The sequence below is a fragment of the Carlito syrichta genome, unplaced genomic scaffold (assembly GCF_000164805.1).
Source record: "Carlito syrichta isolate Samal-C Ts95f unplaced genomic scaffold, Tarsius_syrichta-2.0.1 Scaffold307137, whole genome shotgun sequence".
NCBI lineage: Eukaryota > Metazoa > Chordata > Mammalia > Primates > Tarsiidae > Carlito > Carlito syrichta.
Window position 1 is genome coordinate 117,889 of NW_007251233.1, and position 26,393 is coordinate 144,281.

General features: G+C 38.1%; 1 protein-coding gene across 1 annotated transcript in view; it reads right to left on the bottom strand.

Moving 5' to 3' along the window:
* Positions 1-10,607: 10,607 nt before the first annotated feature.
* Positions 10,608-26,393, bottom strand: part of GDAP2 (ganglioside induced differentiation associated protein 2) — a 49,150-nt gene continuing 33,364 nt past the window's right edge. The window contains exons 11-13 of the mRNA XM_008063914.1: positions 24,196-24,250; positions 15,928-16,071; positions 10,608-11,149 (exon numbers count right to left, since the gene is read on the bottom strand). Of these exons, the coding sequence (XP_008062105.1) occupies positions 11,102-11,149; positions 15,928-16,071; positions 24,196-24,250 (247 nt within the window). The 3' untranslated portion in view covers positions 10,608-11,101. The remainder of the gene's footprint in view (positions 11,150-15,927; positions 16,072-24,195; positions 24,251-26,393) is intronic.

Below are 26,393 nucleotides of genomic sequence, written 5' to 3' on the forward strand. Positions count from 1 at the left end.
CACAAAAGATTTTCAATGTACACGAAACAACATTCTGTTGGAAGAAGATGCCATCTAGGACTTTCATAGCTAGAGAGAAGTCAATGCCTGGTTTTAAGGCTTCAAAGAACAGGCTGACTCTCGTAGAGGCTAATGCAGCCAGGGGCTTTAAGGTCAGTGCTCATTTACCATTCTGAAAATCCTGGGGTCCTTAAGAATTATGGTAATCTACTCTGCCTATGTTCTATAAATGGGACAACAAAGCTCAGATGGCAGCACATTTGTTTACAGCATGGCTTGTTGAATTCTTGAAGCCCACTGTTGAGATCTTAAAAGGATTTCTTTCAAAATATTCCTGTTCACTAGCAATGTACCTGGTCACCCAAGAACTCTGATGGAGATGTATAGAGATTGATGTTGTTTTCATGCTTGCTAACAAAGCATCCACTCTCTAGCCCATGAATCAGGAGTGATTTTGACTTTCAAATCTTATTGCTTATAAAATATGTTGTAAGCTAACAGCTGCCATAGACAGTAATTCCTCTGATGCATATGGGCAAAGTAAATGGAAAACCTTCTGAAAAGGAGTCATCATTTTAGATACCACTTGTGATTCATGGAGGAAGTCAAAATATCGACATTAACAGGAGACTGGAAGAAGTAGATTCTAACCCTCATGGATGACTTTGAGGGGTTCAAGACCTCAGTGGAAAAAAGTGCAGGTGAGAGAGAAAAGCAAGATAACTAAAATTAGAAATGACACCTGAAGATGACAATCTTATGACAAAACTTCACTGCATGAGGGACTTCCTGTGGATGAGAAAAGAAAAAGGCTTCTTGAGACGGGCTCTGCTGGTGAAGAGGCTGTGAACATTGTTGAAATGACAAGAATTTAAAATATGGCATAAACTTAGCAAAGCAGCAGCAAGGGAGAGGATGAACTCTAATTTTGAAAGACGTTCTACTGTGGGTAAGATGTGGTCAAACAGCATCACATGTTACAGAGAAATCTTTCGTGAAAGGAAGAGTCAATGAATGTGCAAAACCATACTGTCTTATTTTAAGGAATCTCCAGTCACCTCAGCCTCCAGCAACCACCACCCTTACTGTCAGCAGCCACCAACATTGAGGCACAACCCTCCGTCAGCAAAAATGTTATGACTTGCTGAGGGCTCAGATGGTCATTAGCACTCTTTAGCAATATTCTTAAATTAAGGTATGTAAATCAATTTTTAAAACATAACGCTATAGCACACTATAAAAATAATAGCATATGTGAACATAACATATGCACTGGGAAACAAAAAAATTCTGGCAACTTGCTTTATTATGACATTCAATATTGTGGTGGTCTGGAAACCAAATGTGTAATACCTCAAGTTCTGCCTGTATGTGCACATATGATGACAGGGATTCAGGATATGAAGAGTTTCAGTTTACGGATGTGTCCCAAGCTATGCCATGGGATCTTTGTTCAAGGAAAAGCCATGGTCCTGTCATTGGCCTTCTTTGCGAAGTGACATTTGATCTATCTCTAGTGCAGCATTTCTTTCATTACACTGTAATTTATTCCCATTAGGCGGAATATATTTTTGCAATTTTGTTTCCTGCATCTAGCAGACTGTCTGAAAGTTTACTGCAGAAAGCTGGGTGCCAAATTCCTATTCTCTTCATTCTGGGCCCTCAGACCACATCCCCTAGACGCCTACCCTTGCAGTTGTTGGTGTAGCCAAGTGACTGAGTTCTACACAATGGCGTATGAATGGCAATGATGTGTGCCACCTCCAGGTCTGGCACATAAAACCATGCTGTTTCTCCATCTGCCGGATTGAAGCAGAAAAGCATAGATCCTTTGGGAGCTATATTCAGAGGATGGTGGAGTCACAGTAACGAAGGGGCTTAGGTCTCTCAATCAGGACTTGGAAAAGAGTCATTTTTTCATCAGGAACATCGGTTTAGGCTTTATGAGAGAAATACGTTTCTACTGTGTTTAAGCCATTGTGCATTTTCGGAGTATTTGTTGCAGCAGCTAGCATTACTTCAACTGGCAGACAGATCCTTAGTAACGATGTACTGCATGAGTGGAACAAGTAGAAGGTTTCTCTGTATTGTGATTTTGCTCATTTGATCCAGAAATAAGTTAGAGAGCATTTATTTCTATGCTAGCAGACTAAATGTCAAAAAAAAAAATGAGCTCACAGGTAAGAATTCAATTTCTCCTGAAAGCCCCCATAATTTTCGTGTAAAGCCTACCTTGGCACACTTTGGTACTTGACAGGTGGTCACTGCCAGAGTCGATGCAGTTCTTAGACAGCATTATTTTATCACGTTCGGATTAGCATTTCCTCAATGTTATCTGATTGCCCAAGAGGTGGCTCCAAATGCTGCCTTCTTTTTCACCTTCGCTGGAAAGAGGAATTTTTACTTAAGGGCTGAGACAGTAAAACATTTGTGTAAAAATAAACCCCAGTGTTTAAATTTAACTTAACACTAACCCTCACCCCAAAATGTTTTCAGTCATAGAATGACGACTGCTAACCTCTGCTGCTACTTCCTGAACTCTGGTCGCCTGGGCAACTTGGTGAGACCTCGTCTCTACAATAAATCACAAAAAATTAGCGGGGCATGGTGGCATGTGTCTGTAATTTCAGCTACGTGGAAAGCTGAGGCGGAAGATCGCCTAAGCCCAGCAGCAGGTCAAGGCTGTGGTGGCCATGAGAGTGCCACAGCACTCCAACCTGGGTGACAGAGTGAGACTCCAACTAAAAACAAAAACAAAAACACAAAAAAACAGCTGTCCAGATGCAGTTATCAACCAAAGAGCTCAAGCTACTGGTGGCAAGGTTACCCTTAGCTATTAGTCCAACCTGCTGTCACCTGTCTGAGCCTCCGTTTCTTCATCCATTAGAGTTCAGTGATTCTCAACTGTTTAAGGGCCAACGCCCCCTATCGTAACAAACTTTAACACCAACTTTACTAGAAATAAAGTTCACAGAGAACATATCCCACCTACACAGTTTCAAAAAAATCAATATAATTTTATAATTTACATAAGCACTTCAAAATGTAAATATAAGATACTTCTATACTAGAAGACAGAGAAATAATCAAATGCTTTACACACCTACTGATAAGTTTAGGCCAGGCACAGTGGCTCACACGGGAGGATAGCTTAAGGCTAAGAGTTTAAGATTCAAGACCACCTGGGCAACATAATGAGGCCCTGACTCTATAAAAAAATAAGTTGGCTTTTTAAGAAATGAAAGACCAGAGACCATTCAAGTAGTAAAGGAAAAGTTATTTTAAAAAAATCTTATTTGTGTTCAATAGGAGGAAAATAACTGAAGTAGGCTCAGAACTCAAGTTAAAAAATAGACTGCTGAAATGAAGAAAATCGCAAAGACTGGGGCTTATCTATAAATGTGGTGCCAGAACAATTTTCTTACCGCTGTGATATGAGATGAAGCAGTGATGAAGTGTCATAGAAAACATATCTTCTATCTTAATAGCCCACACTGAACTTAAAGAACTGCAGATGCAGAGAAGAGGCTGGATTATCAAAAGGATCCATAATTTCCACAATGTAGATTATTATTATCATATTACTATCTAGGATCAGACAAAGGGACATCTTTTTAAGACTACCTTAATTAACACAATTGAATGACAACCTCATTTCACGTCTCCACTACTTTAATAATTTGCGTGAATGTTTTAAGTAGAAAAAAATTAAATTTGATACATACCATACTTGTTAATAAATGGTTAACAAATTAGTTCCGTTTGCAACTTTCTTGGTACTTTTCCTCATTACCCAATTAGAGAAAAAAGCAAAACAAACAAAAATCCAGTCTACAGTATGTTCATTTTCCAGAAACAGAGAATTTTCTTGAAAGCTAAGAAAAGATCCAAGACTGACTAGAAATTGTTTTAAAGAACAGTTACACTAATTTTTAAAATATATTTTACAGATGAAAATTAAGATATCTGCATACTACTTCACAGAACTGGCATGAAATATCATAAAAATACTTGGGGGCAAAATGCTTCTGCAAGAGTTATATCGCAATTCATGGAGAATGTCATATTATGATTAGTTACTGACCATAAATGTACAAGAGAGTAAGGTACAAGTTTGAGCCTAATGGTCCTAATATTCCTTTACCGTGCCACAATCTAGCAAGACTACCTTTAAATGAAATTTGTATTTATTATGTGTCAATTTGAGTATCAGCACATCACACAATCATTGAAAGGAAACATAGCCATGTTCCTCTCTAGGGAACTATAATTCATTTTCTTTTTTTTTTTTGAGTTGGAGTCTCACTCTGTCACCCAGGTTGGAGGGCAGTGGCACGCTCCCAGCCACCACAGCCTTGACCTACTGGGCTCCGGCGATCCTTCCGCCTCAACCTTCCAAGTAGCTGGAACTACAGGCGTGTGTTACTACGCCTGGCCAGTTTTTTTTATTTACTGTAGAGACGAGGTCTCGCCAAGTTGCCCAGGCGGGTCTCGAACCCGCGGGCTCAGACAATCCTCTCGCCTCGACCTCCCAAAGTGCTGGGATTACAGGCTGAGCCGAGCCTGGCCTATAATTCATTTTCTAATAAATACTTTTTTAGAAAATATAAGACTAAAAACTTTTTAAAATAAGCAACTTATACTGAAGTTCTATATTTGAAATTTTTTTTTGTAAGAGTACGAGCTTTGACATCAGACTCCAATTTGAATCCTGATTCTACCAGTAAACATGCAATATATATAGTTTAGCAAAATTCAAGGCACATCGTAAATCTTCAGCTGTTAACTGCTACTATTTCTCATCAAAGCAATGCTAGCTGCCATTTATAAATATTTACTATGCATGCTTTATGCACACTATTGCATTTATTCCACCTTATCATTCAATGAGTATTATTATCCTTGTTTAATATATGAAAACACTGAAGTTTGGAAAAGGTTGAGAAACACGCCCAAGGTCTGAACCCAGGTATGCCAGGAGCTCAAGTGCCAATGCTGTTAACCACTGCATTGTGGCTTCTTAAGCTGGGTCCATAAAAACCCTTGTGTGTGCGTTGGGGCAAGGAAGCAGCCAAACCAAACCCAGCCTGGACATTCCACGAGAATTAAACCTTTTTCAAGTTGAAGACAGTTTTAAAAATAATGCATGCTCATAAATTATCCTGTAGGACTGCCGTAAAACCAAATGTTGCCAGAGCATTTCAGGGCTTAGGTCTGCAATTGTATTTACTTCCACGCTAAGGCCCAGTTCCCCCTTAGCTGTGGAAGTCATGTGGAGGACAGAGGCTGACTTCATAGGAAGATGATGCATTCAGGCTAGATGAAACCCAAATAACGTCGCCGTGTCCTGAACCAACGGAAGTCATAATCGGCACAGAGAAAGGGCGAGAATGGAGTCAACCATAGCTCATGACAGTATATGCATGGTGAACTTCAAAGAACCTATACTATAGCACTCGGAATCATAATCAGGTTACAAGTAACAACTTCATTTTGGCAACACATCACCATCCAACATATTTAATTAACATTAAACTTTATTCGTTTTATACTTCTGCTTGTGCCTAACCTGTAAACTTGTTTTGGTTTTATACTTGTCCAAGAACTATAAGCATAAAGCCTTCATACCTGATTTTATGCTTATATATACTTAGGTAACATTCTGATAAATATAACTCAAGTAAAAACTGAGGCGCCAAGAGATTTTCCCCTTATTAAACGAAGAGGCGTGTTATTCAAATTTGAGCAAACTGGGTCTATACTGTCCCGCTTGTGTGTGGCCTTCAGCAGGTCACTTCACCTCTATTACCACCTACCTCCCAAGACTTGTGGGAGGAATAACGAGCCAATGTGAGAGTACGTGGTCTACAGAATAAATGACCATGGCAGTTCTGCCAGCTTTCCTTGAAACAGGGAAAATCTGTAAGCTGAACATGATTCAGGCTCTTTAAGTGTAGTCGAGGGGCCAGAGTACTGGTATCACCTAAGAGCTTGCTAGAGAGTCCCAGGTACCACCCAGACCTACTGAATCAGAATCTGCATTTTAACAGTATCCCCAGCTGATCTGATACATGCACATTAAAGTTAGAGAAGCACTGGTGTGGGTCTCCACAGAGAATGCAGACAGCAAAATTCACTGAGTTTTTCTTATTACTCTTTTGGTGATGAGAGAATGGCCTGATGTGAATGGGCAAAAAAGAACGTCCCACCAGGGGTTCAATATGAACATTACAATTTTACTACTGGATCTTCCAAGACCATATTTGCATAGAGAAAAACGCTCTTTAAAAGGGATATAACTTCTGGTTCAGAAAGAGCAAAAAAATATTCTCAAATGCAACATTTTCATAAAAGTTTTCAAAGTTTTGAGTAAAAAAAATGTTAAGACCTGTCAAAACATTTTTAGGTCTTCTTTGCCCAATAGCAATTAAAATCATTTATATATGCTAAGCTCTTAAATATTTTGAGTTCATAAGGTTTGGTCAAACAAAGTCCTGGCACAGTTTATGATGATTCTGTGCTTACTGCTAACAAAACACATCACAAAAAGTGCGACTGTGTGTACAAAATGTATTAATTTTACTGTTCAACAAAAATACTATACCATATTTTGTTAGTGTAATTCACCTAAAGAACAGCTATGCTTTTCTTCATAAACTTAGTGGCCCTAAACATTTAAAGCATGCTGTACTTTTAAAAAGATTCAAAGATGCTGTTCTTGGAAGTGCAGAAAATAAAGTTAACAACTAATAGCCAAGAGAGTCACTAATATAAGAAATGATCTTGATACCATCTGCTTAAGAAATAATTCAGTAAGAATCAAAGTTTGAACGATGCTATTTATTGCTCTATGTTCTCTTCACATATGGGCCACAGAAATCCCACTCAAAGAATGTAAAGCAAAGCGGATTTTGTATGTTATGTGTGTGCTCATGTATACGTATACATATGTTAAGGTCTACTAGGCAATCCATCATCTATGGGCTTATTTTATGACCTAGATTATATCCCTCACCCCATTCATATATCGAATCTCCAATCCCCCATGAGATGGTATATGGAGGTGGGACCTTGGGGTCTTGATTATGCCGTAGGGGTGGAACCTTCCTGAAAGGGACTAGCACACTGCTAAGAAGCGACAGGAGAGGGAGGATCTCTCTCTCTACCAGGTGAGGACATGGCAAGCCGGAGGCCACCTGAAACCAGGAAGAGAGTCCTCACCAGCAACCGAATTGGCTGGCACCTGGATCTTGGGATTTCTCAGCCTCCAGAAGTGTGGGAAATACATGTCTGTATTTTAGGCCACCCAGTTTATAGTATTTACCTAAAATGAATAAGGCAAGTTAGAACATTCCTTTATTCCTCCTGATCTCAGGCAATCGTAAACCAAACGTCGATCAAGCACATGAGCCTGCAACAGTGTCAATATAGCCAAAACACTGTGGTGCATGTTGATGATGATAATTAGAACTTAAGAAAACTATATTCAGAAACTAACCTGATTAACTTCAGTTTTCAAAGTCTTTTACATATGATCTTGCTGTCCTCTCTGTCCTTAATACAATCAATCTACTGTTGCAAGAACCATAATTCTTCTCTATCAAGTACTTTAAATTCTAATAATTTCAGCTCATATGTTAAGCAATTTAAACTTTATGTACATATACAGACAATGTATCAGGGGAAACATAAAGAATGATTTTTTGAATATACTGTACTTATGCTGAATACTTCATTTTATCAATTTTCTATTGACTGTTATGAAGGTTAAACCATTACCTACAATTTGAATTCATTAAACAGTATCTAAGCAAATAGAAAACAGAAAGAAACAGGCAAGCTATGATTTTCTATCAGGGGGACTATACTTATCCTTCTTTATAAAGAGGAGATATTTTATTCCTTTTAGACTTCAGAAATCTACATCCATTTTCAAACCAAAAATACTCTACTCTCAAGATATTGTAGATGTAATCCTTTGAAAAAGGAAACATAATGCATCAGCCAATGAAACAAAATATATTAAAGAAAAAAATCCTTAAAACATGAACCACTCAATCTTAAAAGTCTAATCAAGACTGAGCCGTGGATATGGATGAATTAAGGAGAATCCAAATATATGGTAAAGCAAGAACGTACTTATCTTAAAAATCGTATTATGTCTTGTATAAATCAATCAGTAAATTAATATTTTGTAACTTGTATCTCCAGCAATTCAATTAGCATTTGGCTTGACCAAAGTTTAATTAAATTAAGGGCTTGGTGGTGCTTTGAATTAACATCAGATGCTAGTGGTCATCTCAAACCAGTTGCCCCTTTATACCTACTATGTCCTTGAAAATGGCATATTTTATTCAGGTCATCCAATCTTTTCACAAAGGCAGACATATGTTGAATACTACTTAATTTTTTGGTATCAAGGTTACTATGTTTCACTATAGGATTTAGTACACTGAAACAATTTCGCTACAAAACACTTTAGACAACTTTAAAATCATGAACTTGGTCCCAAACAAAATTTAGTTTCATGGAGAAACTAACTTTCACTGAAGACAGTGGTCCTTATCTTTCTTTAGTCACCATTGAGTTGTAAAATACAGTTGATATGTATTTAGTTCCATACCACCTTTGTAACCCATGACATCAATTGTACTAAAATCTCAGCATGTAAAATCCTGCTTGTGTAATATTAATGTACTGGTATGAATATAGCAAAGGAACATCCTTTCAAAACTACTGCCTGTGAAAAACTGTATATATAAATTTGCTTCCTTTCAAATGGCAGGTAGCTTGCAGTCTCTGTTATCTATCTAGAGAGGAAATGGTTTAGACCAGATACCAATTTGAGGTAGCCAAGCATAGCGTTACAGAAAAGTTGGCATATTTTTTATAGCTGTTTTTAATGAAGAAGATACCTCACATATGATCTAGTGACTGCAAAAGATGAAGTTTCAACTTTTGAAGGCTCAAGGCCCAAGAGGTTAAAAAAAAAGCTAACACCTGACATCTGACACTGCCTGGACTTGATGACCTGAGGAACATACTAGGAAGTCCTTAACACAGAAGCATATATAAGGAACAAGTGGTTTTGGTGTCTGACACAAAGTACATGTGTTCAATACATGCAAAAAGATAAGAAGACTTATTTAAGAAATGGAAAATTTCTTCTTGTTTATATGAGAGACATGGGATGGATTTAACAAAACTATAAGGAGATTTCCCTATCAAAAGTTAAGAGAAGTATATTTATCTCCAATGAAGAATTAGTTTGGGCAAAGGTGAATGAGACTCTTGGAAGTATCTGTCCAGAGCACATCACAGGACAGAAAGGGTCTCCTTATCCCCTCTGGGCTACCAATGCACATAGTGTGGTGAGAAAGTTGCTGGAGGGAGGCGGGTAGGTGCAGGCATCAAAAGAGTATGAAACGATAATGGTCTGACCTTACTTCAGGAAGAAACACTTACAGTGGCCAGCAGATGCCTCTCGTTAAAAGTACAGCACTAGGGGAGGAGCAGGCCGGAATAAATTCCGGGCAAAGCAGGAAGCAGGTCCTCAGGGTCGGGACTGTGCACCAACAGGCCTTGGCTCCCAAAGAGAAAAACCACTCCAAATGTGCCGAGAACAAGAGGGGTGCCTTGTAGCATTCCCTCACAAATATTTATTCACAGCTAAAAACTAACTGAAGGTGGGGTGTGGTAGCTTACACCTGCAAACCCAGCACTTTGGGAGGCCGAGGAGGGAAGACTGCTTGAACCTAGGAGTTCAAGACCATCCTAGGCAACACAGCGCGATCTCATCTCTACAAAAAATAAAGTTAGCCAGGCTTGGAGCGTGTGCCTGCAGTCCAGCCACTCAGGAGGGTGAGGCAGAAGGATTGCCTGAGTTCAGGAGGCCGAAGTTGCAGTGAGCTGTGATCATGCCACTGCACTCCAGCCTGGGTGACGGAGTGAGACCTGATTCCAAAAAATAAAAACTGAAGACACCTCACCACACAAACACCATTAGCATTTTTCATTCAAAGACATCAAAGCCCTTTCTGAATGTTATCCTCACGATACCTCTGTGAGGTAGGAGCGTAATTCAATTTTTTACTCATAAACAAGCTAAGGCACAAATAGAGCCTGAGTGGCAAAAGTTGTCTTTTGCCAATTATCAGGTCCCTGGATTTGTTCACTGCGACACACTTCTTCTACACTGATGGAGACAACTTGAGACACTGCTATGAAATGTAAGAGGGTACGTAAAAGCCAGAGTCCTTGGTAAGCGCCAAACAAAATCATTCATAATGCTGAGAAAATCGCACATTCTCTAAAGGCTCACTGATAGTCTTGGAGATGTGCTTCATTGAAAAGTACTAGTACATGCAGTCCTTTTAGAAAAGGAGACGAAACCACCCATGATTATAGGAAAAAGGCTGAAGTTACAGTCTTTTTGTTTCCCCACAGTTGAGATCAGAACTGTTGCAATCTTAACGAATCATATAATTTAAGAAACCTTAAGTCTTTAAAGCTTATCTTGTACATTAGAATTCTAAGTCCTATATTTTGCCAATGATTTTGATAGTTTTTAATTAGATTCATTTCCACATTCTTGGTCCCAAGCAATACTCTTTTATCATAACCAAATTATCTGTATAAAATGTAAATGATACTAATATCAGGATCTGATGCAAACGATGCATCCGGTCAGCAGACATGGGTTCTGTATTTTTCGAGAAATTCCTAAGTTCACAAAGGAAGCGTGCAATGTTAAAGAGATGACGTGAGCAAACAGGGGCGGCTTGTCTAATGCAGAATTCAGTGTCTTTCAGGAAACTGAAGGTACTAAAAAGTTGTTCCCCAATTTCTATGAACAACAATCTAAAAACGAACAATTCCATTTGATACAAATATACAAATTTAAAATGTGTGCAGTTCAGAATGGCCCACCATTTTCAGATTGCTTATGTGCCAGAAAATATACAGTCAATAAAAAAATACCAGAGAGGTGGGGAAAAAGGCTCTCTGGATCTGTACAGCAAAAATGAATATCACTTCAATAGGCAGCGATTCATGGAGGAAGTGGCATCCTTGGAATCAAGAAGAACTGAAAGACAGCAGGTCACAAGTCTGGTGATGGGGGATATGAAGTGTAGTAAGGCCCATTTTCCTGTAGAAACATAAAAAGACAAGAACATTAAGTAACAGGACCCAACTAACTGGAAATGTGCAAGAAGGAGTCCATAGTCAACGAGGTGGTGTTGATAAAAGGCCTAGCACGTATCTGGCCCTGAATAGGCCCCTCAGCCGTTAGGCAGTCCCACAGTCAGAGTCGGTGTAAAGTAGGCCAAGACACGCAGGATGACAATGTTTTTTAAGAACAGTACCCATAAAGTCACGAAGTAGGTAACATTCTCATTTACAAAAAAGGTGAAGGAAGATCACACAGACTGCATAATTAACCTAAGATTACCTAGTTAGTAACCAGCAAAGCCTGACTTTAAATCCAAATCCATTTGAATCTCACACACAGATTCTTTTTTGTTAGACTGTGTTGTCTTACTGTGTGCCAAATCTTAATACAGAGTTATGAAACAAACAAACAAAAAATCATCACAGAGGAATTTAATAACTATAACTATTTTGGCAAAAATGAGTCTTCTTCAGGACATGCCTGAGTGGCAAGGCTTGTAACAATTATAGTTCTCAGGGAATTTAGTTCAAGAACAAGACGGGGAATTAAATGCCAGACTTTAATGTAAAATGTAAAAAGCAAAAAATCAGTGTAAGGGGAAGTTTTTTAGCTCACACTTTGGTTAATTTTATCATATAAAATTATCATATATTTGAGATCTTATATCAAATTTTATCTTAATAAAAAAGGAAGACAGTTAACTTTATGGCAGAAGGAGCCTCGGTTAGATTTATGAGACTCAAGATAGGTTTCTTATTTTTAAGGAAAGTATTTATTTGACAAAGAATTTGTTTTTCCGTAACAGAAAATTCTTAGCATTAGTGTAAGACAATAGTTAGGAATAAAGAATGATAAATAGGATGAAAACAGCACTGCATCATGTTATGTTTAGATTATTGTTATTATGGAGCATTAAACCTACCTGGTCTTGAACACAGTAGGCAAATATTAATTGAGAGACTAAATAAATCAGGTGCTCTGTCATTTTTCAGAGCAGATGTTCTGAAGCAGGAATTAATCCTGGAGCCATAGACAGAAAAACAAGAAAATATCTAGGAGAACTTACTTTCTGATTATAAACCTGACAAGGTATCAAAAAATTAAAAAAAAAAATACTAGGTAGAAACAAATCTTAGGATTGGCTACATTTCTGAAAACTTGAAAAAAAATAACAAAAATGTACATTTTTTTTTGCATTTTAGAAATCCCAGTTAAAATCTACTTCACTAACCAATCCTGCATATTCGATATGCATGGAAACTATGTAAAAACATGCCCAGAAGATAAATCTATTCTGAAGTTCCTCTGAAAAGAAATAGTTCATTATCTGTCTCTGAGCTCTCTATTCTATTCCGCTACCACATTTTTCTAGGTTTCTTATATTTACATTAAATTGTGATAAACTAAAGAGTAAGTCTAATACTTATTGTCATAAAACAGAACTTTAGTTATTAATCACACTGTGTAAGAGACTGCCAAACAAATATTTTTTCTATTTCTGAAAACAATCATAGAAATTTAAAGAACTGTTGCCAGGTAAAATTGTTTATTCTCTGTTTTGATTATATTTTTAAGAACGCTGACTAGCTCTCTTTCTGAAATGGCCTCAGTATCATGGTTATCTAAACAAAAGTTATCTTTTAATTACCTTCAAAGGTCTGCTTTAATCCTATAAAACTTGTTGGTACTCCAAGTCACATAAATCCTAGAAAAACAGAAATCCACTAAAACTTGCTATTAGCCAACACTACTTCACTTCTTCACTAAATAAATAACCTACTATGTGAAAGACACAATTGAACATAACATCAACCATTTCTACGCTCATTTCTTCAATCATATTTAAATTCATCCTATCAAAGAAAAATGTTTTCTTGCGATGTAACACCCAACCACCTACTAGCATCTCCACCTCAGACCCAATAGGTCACAAACCAAACACATTATCCATCCATCCACGTTATCCCTTCCCCCAATCCCTCAATCCTTTCCCTCCAAATTGCTTCTCTGAGGTGATGGCCACACCATCCACCAAGCTTCCCAAAGCAGACACTTTCTTTCTGCTTCATCTCTAGTGGCTGCTTTATCCCTAGTGGCCTAGTGCGGATTTTATTCCTGAAACGTCGATTTCTACATATCTCTCAACTCTTCAAATCCTTGCTATTGTCTCTCCCACAGCCCTACCTGTAGTCTCACTTCTCCAGGCTTTACTAAAAGATTTCATCTGGCTCCGTCGAGACTATCGCTCTCCAGTCATTCCTACGCTGCTTCTACAGTTATTCTCTAGACAGGAGGGTAACAGCAGTTCTCCCTTGCAGAGCATGCTCCAGTGACTACGAAGCCAGAGCCCTGCAGCACGACGTGCAGAGTTCCAGCGTCTAGTGACTCGCCCTCTGTCTTCCCCTCCGCAGCATCTCCTGGTACCCTCTGCTGTGGTTTGAAGATGTGACCCTGCAAAACTCATGCTACAACTTGGTCCCCAGCGTTGCAGGTAGGGCTCAGGGAGAGGGATTCGGGTCACGGGGGCAGATGCTTCACGAACAGCGCTTTGGGATCCTCACAGTAACGAGGGATTTTCTTGCTTTGCCATTTCCATTAAAAAGAGCCTGGTGCCTCCCTTCCCTCTCTTGCCATGTGATGGTTGCACATGCCAACTCTCCTTCCTGCCGTGAGTGGAAGTAGCCCGAGTCCTACACCAGAAGCAGTTGCTGGCACCATCCTTCACACACAGCCTGCAGAAACGACGAGCCCAATAAATGTCCTTTCCTTAGCGATTACCTCGTCCCAGGAACGAGTTACCGCCACATAAAAACGGACTAAGACGCACTCTGGTTTCTTCCCCATTTTCATGCATCTCTCTGGCCTTCTCTTTGGTTCAATAGCTCAGTTTCATTTTTTTAAAAATTTTATTTATTTTTCAATGTCCCAGTTTTAGAAAGTTAGCGTTTAGGTACAGAGAGATGATGCAATGAGCCAAGTGTTAGATTATAAACCATCCTATTTAATTTAGATTAATCAGATGATTATGCCTGTATTTATAAAACAAACCAACCAACAAAAAACTAAAAAAAACACCCAAACAAAACAAAGAAACAAAACTGTGGTTGAGGGTGGTGGCACTGTAGTTAATATTTAATGAAAGGCTGCTTTGTAGGCCTTACATATATGGAAATACTTTGGCTTAAAAAACAGTCCTTTGGGTTTTCTAACCAAACATCCAACTTGTACATTTCTACCCCAGAAAACAAATGATAAATCTAGACACTAGCTTTGAATTGTCATTCCGAATTGCTGGTATTAAAGTATTTTTCAGTGCCTTTCACATCTCCTGCTATCCTTTTTTTAAAGCATTAAGAAAAATGATACAATGAGTTTCTTTTCAAATGACATTGAAAATTTTTCTACTCCGGCAATCTGCAGTAAATACAAACTAATGTTCTTTTTTCATTTTCAGCAATCTTTGTATTTATGATCCTGCTGCTCCAATTACAAATACTCTTTGTGCAACAGCCAAACATGAAATTTTAGCCATTAGATCATATTATATACGTTGTTCTTTACATAAGGGGAAAAGAAATCATAACTAAAGTTAGAGAAATGCTAGAGAAAAAACGTGCTGCAGGATTTTTATTTTACTGTATACATGCTGCACAATAATTAGGGAATAGCAATTCATTTCAAACTTAAAATAACTTTCTAATCTATCCTGTGGCTTATGCATAAAGACATGTAATTAGCAACAGTTAAACAATGAGCTCGATAAGCTTCTGCCAAGTATGTCACTTAAAAAAACAATTAATGGCCAGGCACATGGTTTCACACCAGCAATCCCAGTACTTTGGGAGGCTGATGTGAGACAATTGCTTCAGTCCAGGAGTTTGAGACCAGCATCTAACGAAAAAATCAAAAAATTAGCTGGGTGTGGTGGCATGTGTCTGTAGTCCCAACTACTCAGGGCACTAAGGTGGAAGCGTTGTCTCAGCCCAGGAGGCTGAAGTTGTGATGAGCCATGATTGTGCCACTGCACTCCAACCTGGGTGACAGAAAAGAGTAAAACCCCAACTCAAAAAAAAACAAAACAAAAAACTTTACTAAGGTGATATTGTGAAGTAACACAATGGATTAAAACTCTGATGAAATTCAAGAGTAGTCTTGGTCAGTGCTTAAATAACAGATCTGTAGATGTATCTGTAAGTAATAACAACATTATTAGTTGATGGTCCTAAAAACATTATACACTACCTACAAAAAACAGCCCTGGACCAGATGGCTTTTCAGAAAAAAAAACAAAAAATCATTACACAAACTTCTAGAAAAATAAAATTTCTAGCAGGGTAGATTACTAAGATAGGGTACCCGATTTACAAAAAATGCTGAAAGTGGACACCAATAGATTCTTCTGATTCTGTTTACGTAGATAAAAAGGCATTCAATCAAGAAAATCAGGCAGTTAGGTATTTGTCTCAAATGTAGAAAACTGACAATACAAATAAGGATTGGCTTCAAACTCATAGTAGAAAAATCTCCCATTGAAACATCTACCTGGAGAATATGCTTCTCTTAGGATGAACTTTTTTTTTTACTACAGTTAATACAGCAAAAGGATGCTTTAAATGACATTACCAAGTTTACTACGACACGTTAATTTACATTAATAGTATCTTATAACGATAGGATGTTGTGCTCACAAGCGCTGCTCTATAGGGTAGTTAATATACTATCCTGGGAGAGGAAGAATTTCTGGTACTGCTTACCCTGGCATCGTATTCAAGGACAAAAGGAGGGAAGTCGATCTGTTCTGGTGATATGGCAGAAAACAGTTGGTGGAGGCTGTCCATATGGTGGATTTTGTCCTTCAGTCCTGAGACAGAAAAGGTGGTAAAAAACCATGTTGACACCTGATTAACAGAAGAGAAAAAATAATTTAGGCAAGTTGTCACAGTTAGAAATATAAACTCAATTTTGAAAATTTATAGACAAAAACTATGTGGCAAAATTTTAACATAACCAGCGTTTTTCAAAGTGCAGTTGGTAGTTCATCAGTGAGGTGTGCGATCAGTTTAGTTGATTATGAATAACATTAAAAAAAAGAAGAAACTAGGATAACCATTATTATGGGCTGTAATGAGTTTTGTTTCATGAAGCTTTTGTTTCCAATATATGTGTATATGCTACGTGTACAGTGTGTTGTGATGAACCATATGCTTCTCAGGTGGGTTGTAGTAAAACCACTGCCATTATTTGGCAGACTGATTGGTGTTCTGGTACTCTGAAAATAGTTAATGTCTCTAAATCTCACAAACCCCAGTTTTTATTTTTATTTTTCAAACCCAAGTTTTAAAATGACATTGAAAATTGTTACCAATACTGGGAGTTAGATATTTTCAGTGGGTACTTGGCATGCGGTTTCTTTCCTAAAGTAAATCAAAGTGAGTCATATGTAGATGTGGAGCCACCCTTGCTCATTTTACTTTACAATGCAATCCTTCTATAAAAGCTGCTCTTCAAAATTTGTTGGTTCCAAGAAAAGAGAATTCTTGATGACAAATAATCCAAAAAGTAGGCAATGACTAGACCTTACAAATTATCATCTATCTAAATTGGCAATCATAAATTAGTCCATGATTACCAGTGGCTTACCCAACAATCCTATGAGGTAGGTATGATATTGTTGCTATCCCCATTTTACTTAGACAAGGTAACATATGCATATGAACTTACAAAACACCAGCATAATATACTTCAAACGGATATAACCTGGGTACACAGAAATGCATACCTGCTGGGTTTGGTAGCTCAACCTATAATCCCAGCACTTTGGGAGGCCAAAGCAAGTGGATTGCCTGAGCCTGAGGGTTTGAGACCAGCCCAGGCAACTTGGCGAGACCTCATCTCCACAATAACTCAAAAATTAGCTGGGCATAGTAGTGCGTGCCTGTAGTTCTGGCTACTTGGAAGGGTGAGGCGGTCCAGGCTGGGGTGGCCGTGAGCGTGCCACTGCACTCCAGCCTGGGCAACGGAGTGAGAGGGAGGGAGGGAGGGAGGGAGGAAGAAAGACATGCCACTTTGGGTGCTGGCCACTGATGCCAATCATTTTGTTAATTTCTCCTTGGTACCTTATTATGTTCTTCAAGGCTGCTCCAAACTTTTAACATATTACAGGTCCTTAATGTAACCTGCTTTCTTCATACTTATTTGTGAGAAAAGACACAGAATAACAGAAAACACTGAATTAAGTTATCTCTATCAGAATCCTATTCAAACTTCCAGACTCAATACAAGTGTCATTTCCACCATTATGTCTCCTTTAAAGCTACAGATTATCCCCTCTATTGAATTCTTAAATGTTTATCTCTCACTTATAGTACTTATTCCTACCTCTTAGTAGCTCACTTACTTATATTTATTTCTATAACCTCCCAAGTACCCAGCAGACAATCACAGAATAAAAGTCCTTAAAGTTTTATAAGGTACAGCCAGAGTCATGAATTCTCCAGTCTGTGACAAAGAAGAAATGAATTAAGATAAGGCCTATTTTACATGATTTTTACAGCATGGGTCACTATATTCTACACTGGCTACGCTACTGGTGACCAATATAAGGTCTCAATTAGTAATATAATCCTTTGTACCTTCTCCCCTCCCATGATATCACGTTTACTTGGAAGGAGGTAGTAGGGTCAGAGGAGGCACTTGGCCTTGCTAGGGCCAATCAAGTCAATTGAAATGATTCCTGAATTACATTCCAAAGTCAGTTTGCTTGTTTTTAACACATACTCCATTGGTACACACTCCAGCAAACTAGACTAGTGAAAATTCAAGATTAGAAGCGCCACAAATAATCACTGTAAAGAGCTATAAAGAGACCACAGAGGTTTCAGAGATTCTAGACAGAGCTTAAGAAAATCAGACAGATTGTGGAGGCAGAACAAAGAACCTTGAGAATGTGTTAGTAGATACATTTGTACAAGGAATCAAACACCGACTGAATGTTAAGCTTTGCACTGGGGTTGCAGGTGATACGGGGTAACAGTGATATGGTCTCTCCTCTAAAAGGGGGCAAAAGAATAATTACCTAAGACAAAACACGCTAAACGCACTGAATGCCCCAAAGGAAATATGAGAAGCTGTTAAATGCAAGGAGCTGTGGAGATGGAGAATGAGATAATACAATACAGAATGTTAATTATTGTGCAATAATATGAGTAAACACAGTGTTGTTGGGACATGCAGAAGGACATTCCTTTTCTAGCCTTGGGTGGATGGTGGTCAGAGAAAACTTCTTCACTGAGACAAATTCTGATCTGAGACCAGGTAGCTGTGCTACCTGGAAAAGGTATAAAGTTATATAGAGAGAAGAGACTATGTAGGGAATTTTTGTGCCACTGTCTCTTGCCTCAGGGTCTTTTCACGTGCTGTTCTTTTAGTCCTCATACAATTCTTTGCCTGGCTATTTGCCCTTCAGGGCTCAAATCAGAATTTGCCTCAGTGAGGAAGCTTTCTCTGACCACCCTCCACCCAAGGCTAGAAAAGGAATGTCCTTCTATGTGTCTCAACAACACTGTGTTCACTCATATTATTGCACAATAATTAACATTCTGCATTGTATTATTTCATTCTCTAAATAGACTATAAACTCCCTAATACAAAGATTATCTTACTCCATAGAATCTAACTAACACCCAACATAAAGTAAAGAACTCAATGTTTGTTGAGTTAACAAATGGTTGAATAGAAGTTTGTGACTTACTATTCCTTCATTCTACAATAAAAATAAATTGCACTTCAATCTGGGTCTCCATTTCTCCATCTATAAAATGAAAAAGTCATACTTGAGTGATTTTCAAGGTCTGTTTCAATTATATATTTCTGTTGAGGAAGGCATAATTAACATAGTTTAGAAGTAGTTAGGTAGGTTTTCTTAGACAGGTCTAAATTAAAATAGAGTAAGTATTCACACACCTTTCTTATCCATATATGACCTTTACCTGACTGATCAAGCATATTAGACCTGACCACGTTGCAGGTTGGAATGTAGAACTACCAGTGTAGTAAATCACAGAAACAATAGGGAATTACCTTGGCTCGCCCCGATAGTATATTAACTATTCTACAGAGCCGAGTTTGTGAGCACAACATCCTGTCGTGACAAGATACTACTAATGTGAATTAATGTGTCACAGTAAACTTGGTAATGTCATTTAAAAACACAGACATGACGTTTTAAGAAAAGTTCAAATCTAGTTAGACATTAACTTCTGTAATTTAGAAGTTCCTTGTGAACTTAAGGGATTGAGAGATGGTAATCAAAACCCCAAGACCAGATATCCGCAGCTCTCTTCTCTTAGCTCATGGTTTGCTTAGTAAAAAGTAGATAAACCTTCTTGTCGAAGGCAAGCACGTGCTCTTTCTCTTAAGGCATTCATGCTCTCCTTGAGCGTGCCCCTTTTCTTTCTAATAAATTCTCTCTTAAACTATACTTTGGATCCAGTCTGAAGTTCTTTTCTGTGTTAAAATCAAGAACTCACAAAGCAACACACCAAATCCCACCCGGTATCATTGTGACAGGACTGTTGAATGTGCTGCACCAGAGTGACACAGGGAGAGAGAAACAAGGCTGAATTAAGAAACAATATGCTGAGGACCAAATTCTGACCTCTTCTCTCTCTTGCCAAATTTCTAACTAATGGGCCCGGGAGATGGGTTTCATTAACCTTAGATAATATGGGTTACTTTCCAACCTGACTCTGGTATCACATAACAGACAAAGAAGGAAATAAAAAAAATTTCATGACCCTGTAAAGCATCTCTTGGGGAAATCTGCATCTGTATAGAATCTCCTTCCTGAGCATCCCCAGGGCTGCCACCTATGAGCTTCATCTACATAGCCAGAAACTTCCTCTCAATGTCCATATCTCATAGTAGCATTTCCTTTACTGACTTCAAAGTTCCTTAGATAGAGGAAATCTTTGAACGTAACAGAGAACTATGTTTCTCTTTTGAAGATTGTATGCCTGAGATCACTACCTGTTAACAAAAGATGCCCAACTCTGTAAAATATTTAAGAAAGCTTATTCTAATCCTGAACTGTACCCCACATTTTAAAAATAAAATAATTTTTAAAAAATGTTTATTCTGAGCCAAATGTCAATGACTTAGGTCTGTGGCCCTGTCCCAAGAGGTATTGAGAACATGTGCCCGCAGTAGTTGAATTGCACCTTGGTTATATACATCTTAGAAAGACAGAAGACCTGCCCCACCTTGGAGATGTCCCGCCTTCCTGGGCCAAAGCAATGTAAACCTCACATATATTGATTTATGGTTTTTTTGGTAACTTCTGTATTCCTAAGATGTATATAACCAAGGTGCAATTCAACAACTGTGGGCACATATTCTCAATACTTCTTGGGACAGGGCCACAGACCTAGGTCATTGACATTTGGCTCAGAATAAACATTTAAAAAAAATTATTTTATTTTTAAAATGTGGGGTACAGTTCAGGATTAGAATAAGCTTTCTTAAATATTTCACAGAGTTGGGCATCTTTTGATAACAGGTAGTGATCTCAGGCATACAATCTTCAAAAGAGAAACATAGTTCTCTGTTACATTTTCTGCCATTATGTCTCTTTTATCTTCTAGGTGTTAGCAGGAGAAAATAACTCAAAGTAGATAGAAACAGAAATACAATTACAAGTTTTCTGACCAGGAAGACTCATGAGGACTGTCTTTACTTATTTTCATTTTAGTTTTATATAACTTAGATTTACATTTTAATTGTTTATAAGTTAAAAATATACACGTAAACTTGCATTGATTAGTGTCTATATTAAAAACCCAAGAAAAGTAAACATTTGGAAAAGGACCATCGAGATATTCTGTGAATGCCAGAGATTTTTTAACTCAATTATTCAAATGCAAAGCCAAGAACACAGAATTACACAACAATATAAACTAGGAAAAGTCTGTTCACACATGTGCATTCAAGTAATATGCTAGAGCCAGACTCAACAGGGGGCTTAAATTCTATTAATCTGCATTCTATTAGTAAACTTCAAAGAAGATCTGAGAGGCACAGAAATCAGAACAGTGGGATTTGATTGTTTTATTTGTCATCCCTTGATTTCATCTTATTATAATTACAAGCACTCATTTATAGTTTTGATTCAATATAAAATAATGGTGATTTTTTTTTACACATACGTTTTATTCTCTCAATTCTCTCTCATTTTTCCCATACCAAAGAATAATGAAGCCGTAATATAATGACTTCTACGTTGAATATCTGTGGTCTTCAGCCTCTTTCCCAACCCTGCATTTGCACTGACTCCTTCTCGAAACAATTCCAGTGCTCTAACAGCCAAGGCTTATGGCTCTTACCCTGAAGCTTCTGGTTATGTCTATCCACTGATGTCCCAAAAAGGACAGCTATTTATTGACCTTCTACTATGGAGAAGGAGGGACTAAAGTTAGATCTTAGCAAATAGTGGCTACATAGTTTCATACATCTGGCACAAAGGAACATTGTTCTGATAAATTTGAATTTGTGACAGAGATAGCAAACAATCAAAAAACTAGTTTTTTCCATTAAAAAATACTTTATGAAAAGGTTCAAACACTCAAGTTGAAAGAATTTTACAGTGAACATTAGTATAGCCACCACTCAGACAACCATTAGAATTTTCCTTGTATTTTCTTAATCACGTATCTGTGCATTTCTATATCAATCCTTCTTACTTTTCTGCTGCATTTAAAAGAGAATTACAGATATGTGTACAGTTTTCTCAAATACAGCATTTATACCTTTAACTGATAGCCAATATTATTATTTAGTTTATCTGCTATAAAATTTACATCCAATGGAATGCACACATTGAAACACTTTTATCACCCCAGAAAAGTTCCTCATGCTTCCTTTTCCTTCATGCTCCACTACCAGCCAGAAGTTTTTATTTTTGCAAAGGAGCATTGCAGTACATAGTATATATAGGCTTCTTTTGTAACACTGTAAGAAAATTTCATGGCACATACCTGAAGGTACTTGGGGCAGTAAAAGACTGGAAGAAGGATAATATGAAAGCTAATTAAGAGGTTGCTGTGCCACTTCAGGTAAATGATGACGGTGGGATAAAGTAAGAACAGTGGGAATAAAGACAGGCATAGACCTGGGTAACAGTAAGCACACAGGTGAGGTAGCGAAAGTGCCCAGGAGTGACTCTGGCTTCTGACTTAGACACCTGGGTAGCCAGTCATCCCACTTGCTAAGACAGGGAGGACAAAAAGCAGTTTGGGAACAAGGGGAGGAGGAGGACATGCGTAGCTCCTCCTCATGTCCCGTAAGACATCTAAATGAAGACACCTAACCAGCAGTACTGTATTGACGTTCAGAGTCTAGGAACGATGATGATGACGGCAGTTAACATTACGGACAGTTCATCGCACTGTAGGACGTTTCAAAGAAGGTAAGACAAAGTGTGTCAAGGAAGAAATGACCACTGTGTTGAAGGCTGCAGAGAAAGCAGACAATACAGACACAAAACTGTCTATTAGATTTAGTGATGCAGATTATTGGTGATTTGGGTGTGAACAGCTTCAGCTGGCAGAGGCAGAATCAAAACCAGACTGGAGTAATGGAAGGTGTTTGAGAAATGGGGACGGTGAACATAGAACATAGATGATATCAAACTTGGTTGTAAATTTTGTAAAGTTGAAAAGGAGATGTCTTAGCATGTTTAAAGTTAAAGAGAGAGAGAGGCAGCTATCTTAGCATGTTTAAATTTGAACTCATCAAAGTGGGGGGGGAGAAAGACACTCCTGAGGAAATGGAAACACACTTTATAGTTAAGAGCATAGGCTCTGGGATTACAATACCTAAGTTCAAATCCAGCTTTTGCTACTGTTGGTTACCTTGTTTCTTTAATCTCTCTAAGCACCAATTCCCTTACCTGCAAAATGGGACTACTACTACTATCTACTCTGCAAGTACTACCATCTGCTAAGGCTGAAGTAAGATCATGCACAAAAAGCTGGCACATCGTAAGTGCTCAGAAAATTTTAGTTAACGTTATTACTATGGGATCTAGAGCACAGGTGGGAGTAAGTAAGGGGGAGCTGGTAGGACAGGGCTTGTAGAGAGCCTTGCTGGACACTGTCCAGTGACACAAAGGACCTCTAGCAGTGAAAGCTCCATGAGTCTGCAGAGGATTCCAAATCCTCACGTCTCTATGACTTTTTTCATCAGTGCTCAGCAAAGCAGTTATAGGATGAAGCCAGTGGAGCAACGGATTATATCAAGTTTAGGTTTTGATGGGCAGGCGTGATGAAAGGGTTAGAGGTCACAGGTTAATTTAGGCATTGACAATAGTGGCTAAAGTGATGGAATGTGGGTTTTAGACTGGATATGTAAGAAAATAAAGGCAAGAAAGATGACATTTTGAGAAAAGTAAAAGGACCGAAAAAGTAGATGCCTTGAAGTCATGTGGGATTAGGTACTAGAGATGTCATTGTGAGTGAGATAGCTATATTTTAGCCCTCACAGATCTTGCAGCTAACATATAAGGCAGAAAATTAAATAAGAAATCAGAATAAAAACATAACAACGATAGAAGACCACAGAATCATAACGGGTGCAATACAGAAATACCTACTGGCCGCAAGACTGGCCAGGGAAGGTTTTCTGTGGAAAGTAGTTGTCAAGCTGAGACCCAGACGATAAGCAGGAGCTAGTCACAAGCAGAAGAGGGAAAGTAGGTTCTGCACCAGCACCCGAGCAAAGCCCAGATGAGCACAGAGCATGGAGAGGCAAGGACAGAGATATCAACAGCTTCTGAGGGCTGCCACAAAGACACTGCAGTCACATACAACCAAAACGCTAGGACCACAACTCAAGATATTTAAAAAGGAAGGGCAAAGAAGAAATCAGCAGTCACAATGGTGATAGCAACAATTAAGATGCGGAAATAGATCTTAATGTTCTGGGCATGCACTGCACTTAAATTAGATTTAGCCAAAAGAGAAAAATACCTTTGAACGAAAAGTTGGATGAACAAAATAAACAGCCTTCAAATTCCTCTTGTACCTGATTCAAAAACAAAATAGAGAAAGGGTCAGTATAAGGGATGGCTAATATCAGTCACCATTACAGACAATTAACTCGGCTTGAGTATATATATATTTATAGAGGGGGAAAAAAACTTTTAAGGCAGCTATAATTTACATAATAAATTTTAGGTTATTTAAAGTATCTGTTTTTATGAGATATTAAGGGTTTCTGTCAGCTGAGATAGTCACCTACACATAGGATAAAGTTAAGTCAATTCACATTAATAAATTAATTGTGTCTTTTTTTATATGGTGCTAGAATCTCTGGGATCAGATGTATGAATTAAACAACAGTAAAACCATTTAAAACTACAGCAAAAATTAGAAACTAAAAGTTTGAATAATCATTTTACAACAATAGAGCTTACTATGTTCCAGAAATTGTACAAAGGCATTCTACTTTGTACAATTTCTCCTTTTTTTTTTTACAATTCTGTGAATTCCATGCTTTTACTGCTTCTACCAGGAAGACCCCCCAAAACTGAATTTGTTTATAAAAAATTGAGTATTTATTCTTACATGTTTAAACTTCAGTCACCTTCAAAGTACTCCCTGTTTGATGCAATATACCAATTAAGATGCTTTTTCCACCGCTCAAAAGTTTTTGAACTTGTCAGTTTTCATGCCTTTTTAGTGCTGTTTTTTGTTTCATCTCTTCCACATGGCAAATGTTTCCTTTTGAGGACATTTTTCACCCAGGGAAACAAAAAAGGGTCACCTGGGGTGAGATCAAGTGAACAGGGAGAATGGGGCATGGGGGTCATACCATTTTTGGCCAAAAACTGCTGAACACTCAGTGCAGTATGGGCAGGTGTGCGTGTATATCACCCATCACGAAATGGGTAAACACGTTGAAAGAATCTTCAAAAAAAAAAATTCACTGAAGCTGAAAGCAGCCTGTCACGACATGAGGTGGGGAAAGCCTGTACTACAAGGTGCCTGTCCTCCAAAAAATAATTCCACAGTTTTTGAGGTCTCCCCTCGTATTTCAGTCCCTCTAAAGTCACCCAGATATCAAGTGGTAGAGCCAGGAATTCAGCCCAGGCATATGGTTCCAGAATCATACTCTTATCTACCACTGTATCCACTCTCTTTAGGTGTGTCTGAGGTTTTTTCCAACAGTTCAGTAATCATCATTGGGTCATATGAGGTTAATTTTAAAGAACTTCAGAGAAATCGTACAAACTTTATTTCACAGTTAAGGCCAGTTCTAAGTTAAAGAACTGGTTAGTGGTAGAAGAGAACCGCAGTGGAATGAAATTTCTTTAAACATATATAACCCACATTCACAGCAAGCTAAAAAGGTGTCTACTGGGTAATGGAAGCTTTAAAAGTTCTAATTAAGGTAAGATTTATGGGAAGAATGAGACAGTTGGAAATTTAGAGAAATTTGCCTTCTTTATATTCTACTTGTAAAATGGGTTTCTTGGCCGGGTGCGGTGGTTCATGTCTGTAATACCAGCACTTTGGGTGGCTGAAGCGGGAGGACTGCTTGAGCCCAGGGGTTCGAGACCAGCCAAAAAAAAAAAAAAGGGCTTCTCAATACATTCATAAAGATACCGATACTGATGCTACATTACAAAACAACTAACAGGAGGAGGGCAGTGTGCCATTTTTACTTAGGAACAATATTACAGAGAAAAAATTTAAAGCATTATATTTAATCTTTGCTGTTGTGGGGTATACTATTTTCTGGTTAAAAGTTATATGATCATTTCAAGGCAGGCATGGTATAATGAAAATAATTTTCTTTTGAGTTTGCTAAGGTTGGAGTGCAGTGGCACCATCATGACACAGTAGCCTTAAACTCTTGGGCTCAGGCGATCCTTCTGCTCAGTCTCCCAAGTAGCTAGGACTGCAGGCAGGCACTATGACAGCTAATTTTTTGATTTTTTGTAGAGATGAGGTCTCACTATGTTGCCCAGGCTAGTCTCAAGCAATCCTTCAGCATCATCACAAAGTGCTGGGATTACAGGCATGAGCCACCCACACCCGGTCATTTTTCTAGCTCTAAGTTAGTAGCTTGGGTTCAAGATCAAATTTTACATTTGTAAGACTTTGGGGAAAAATAATTCACTTTCCAGAATGTCAATATTCTCTATTTTGCAAATGTAGATAGT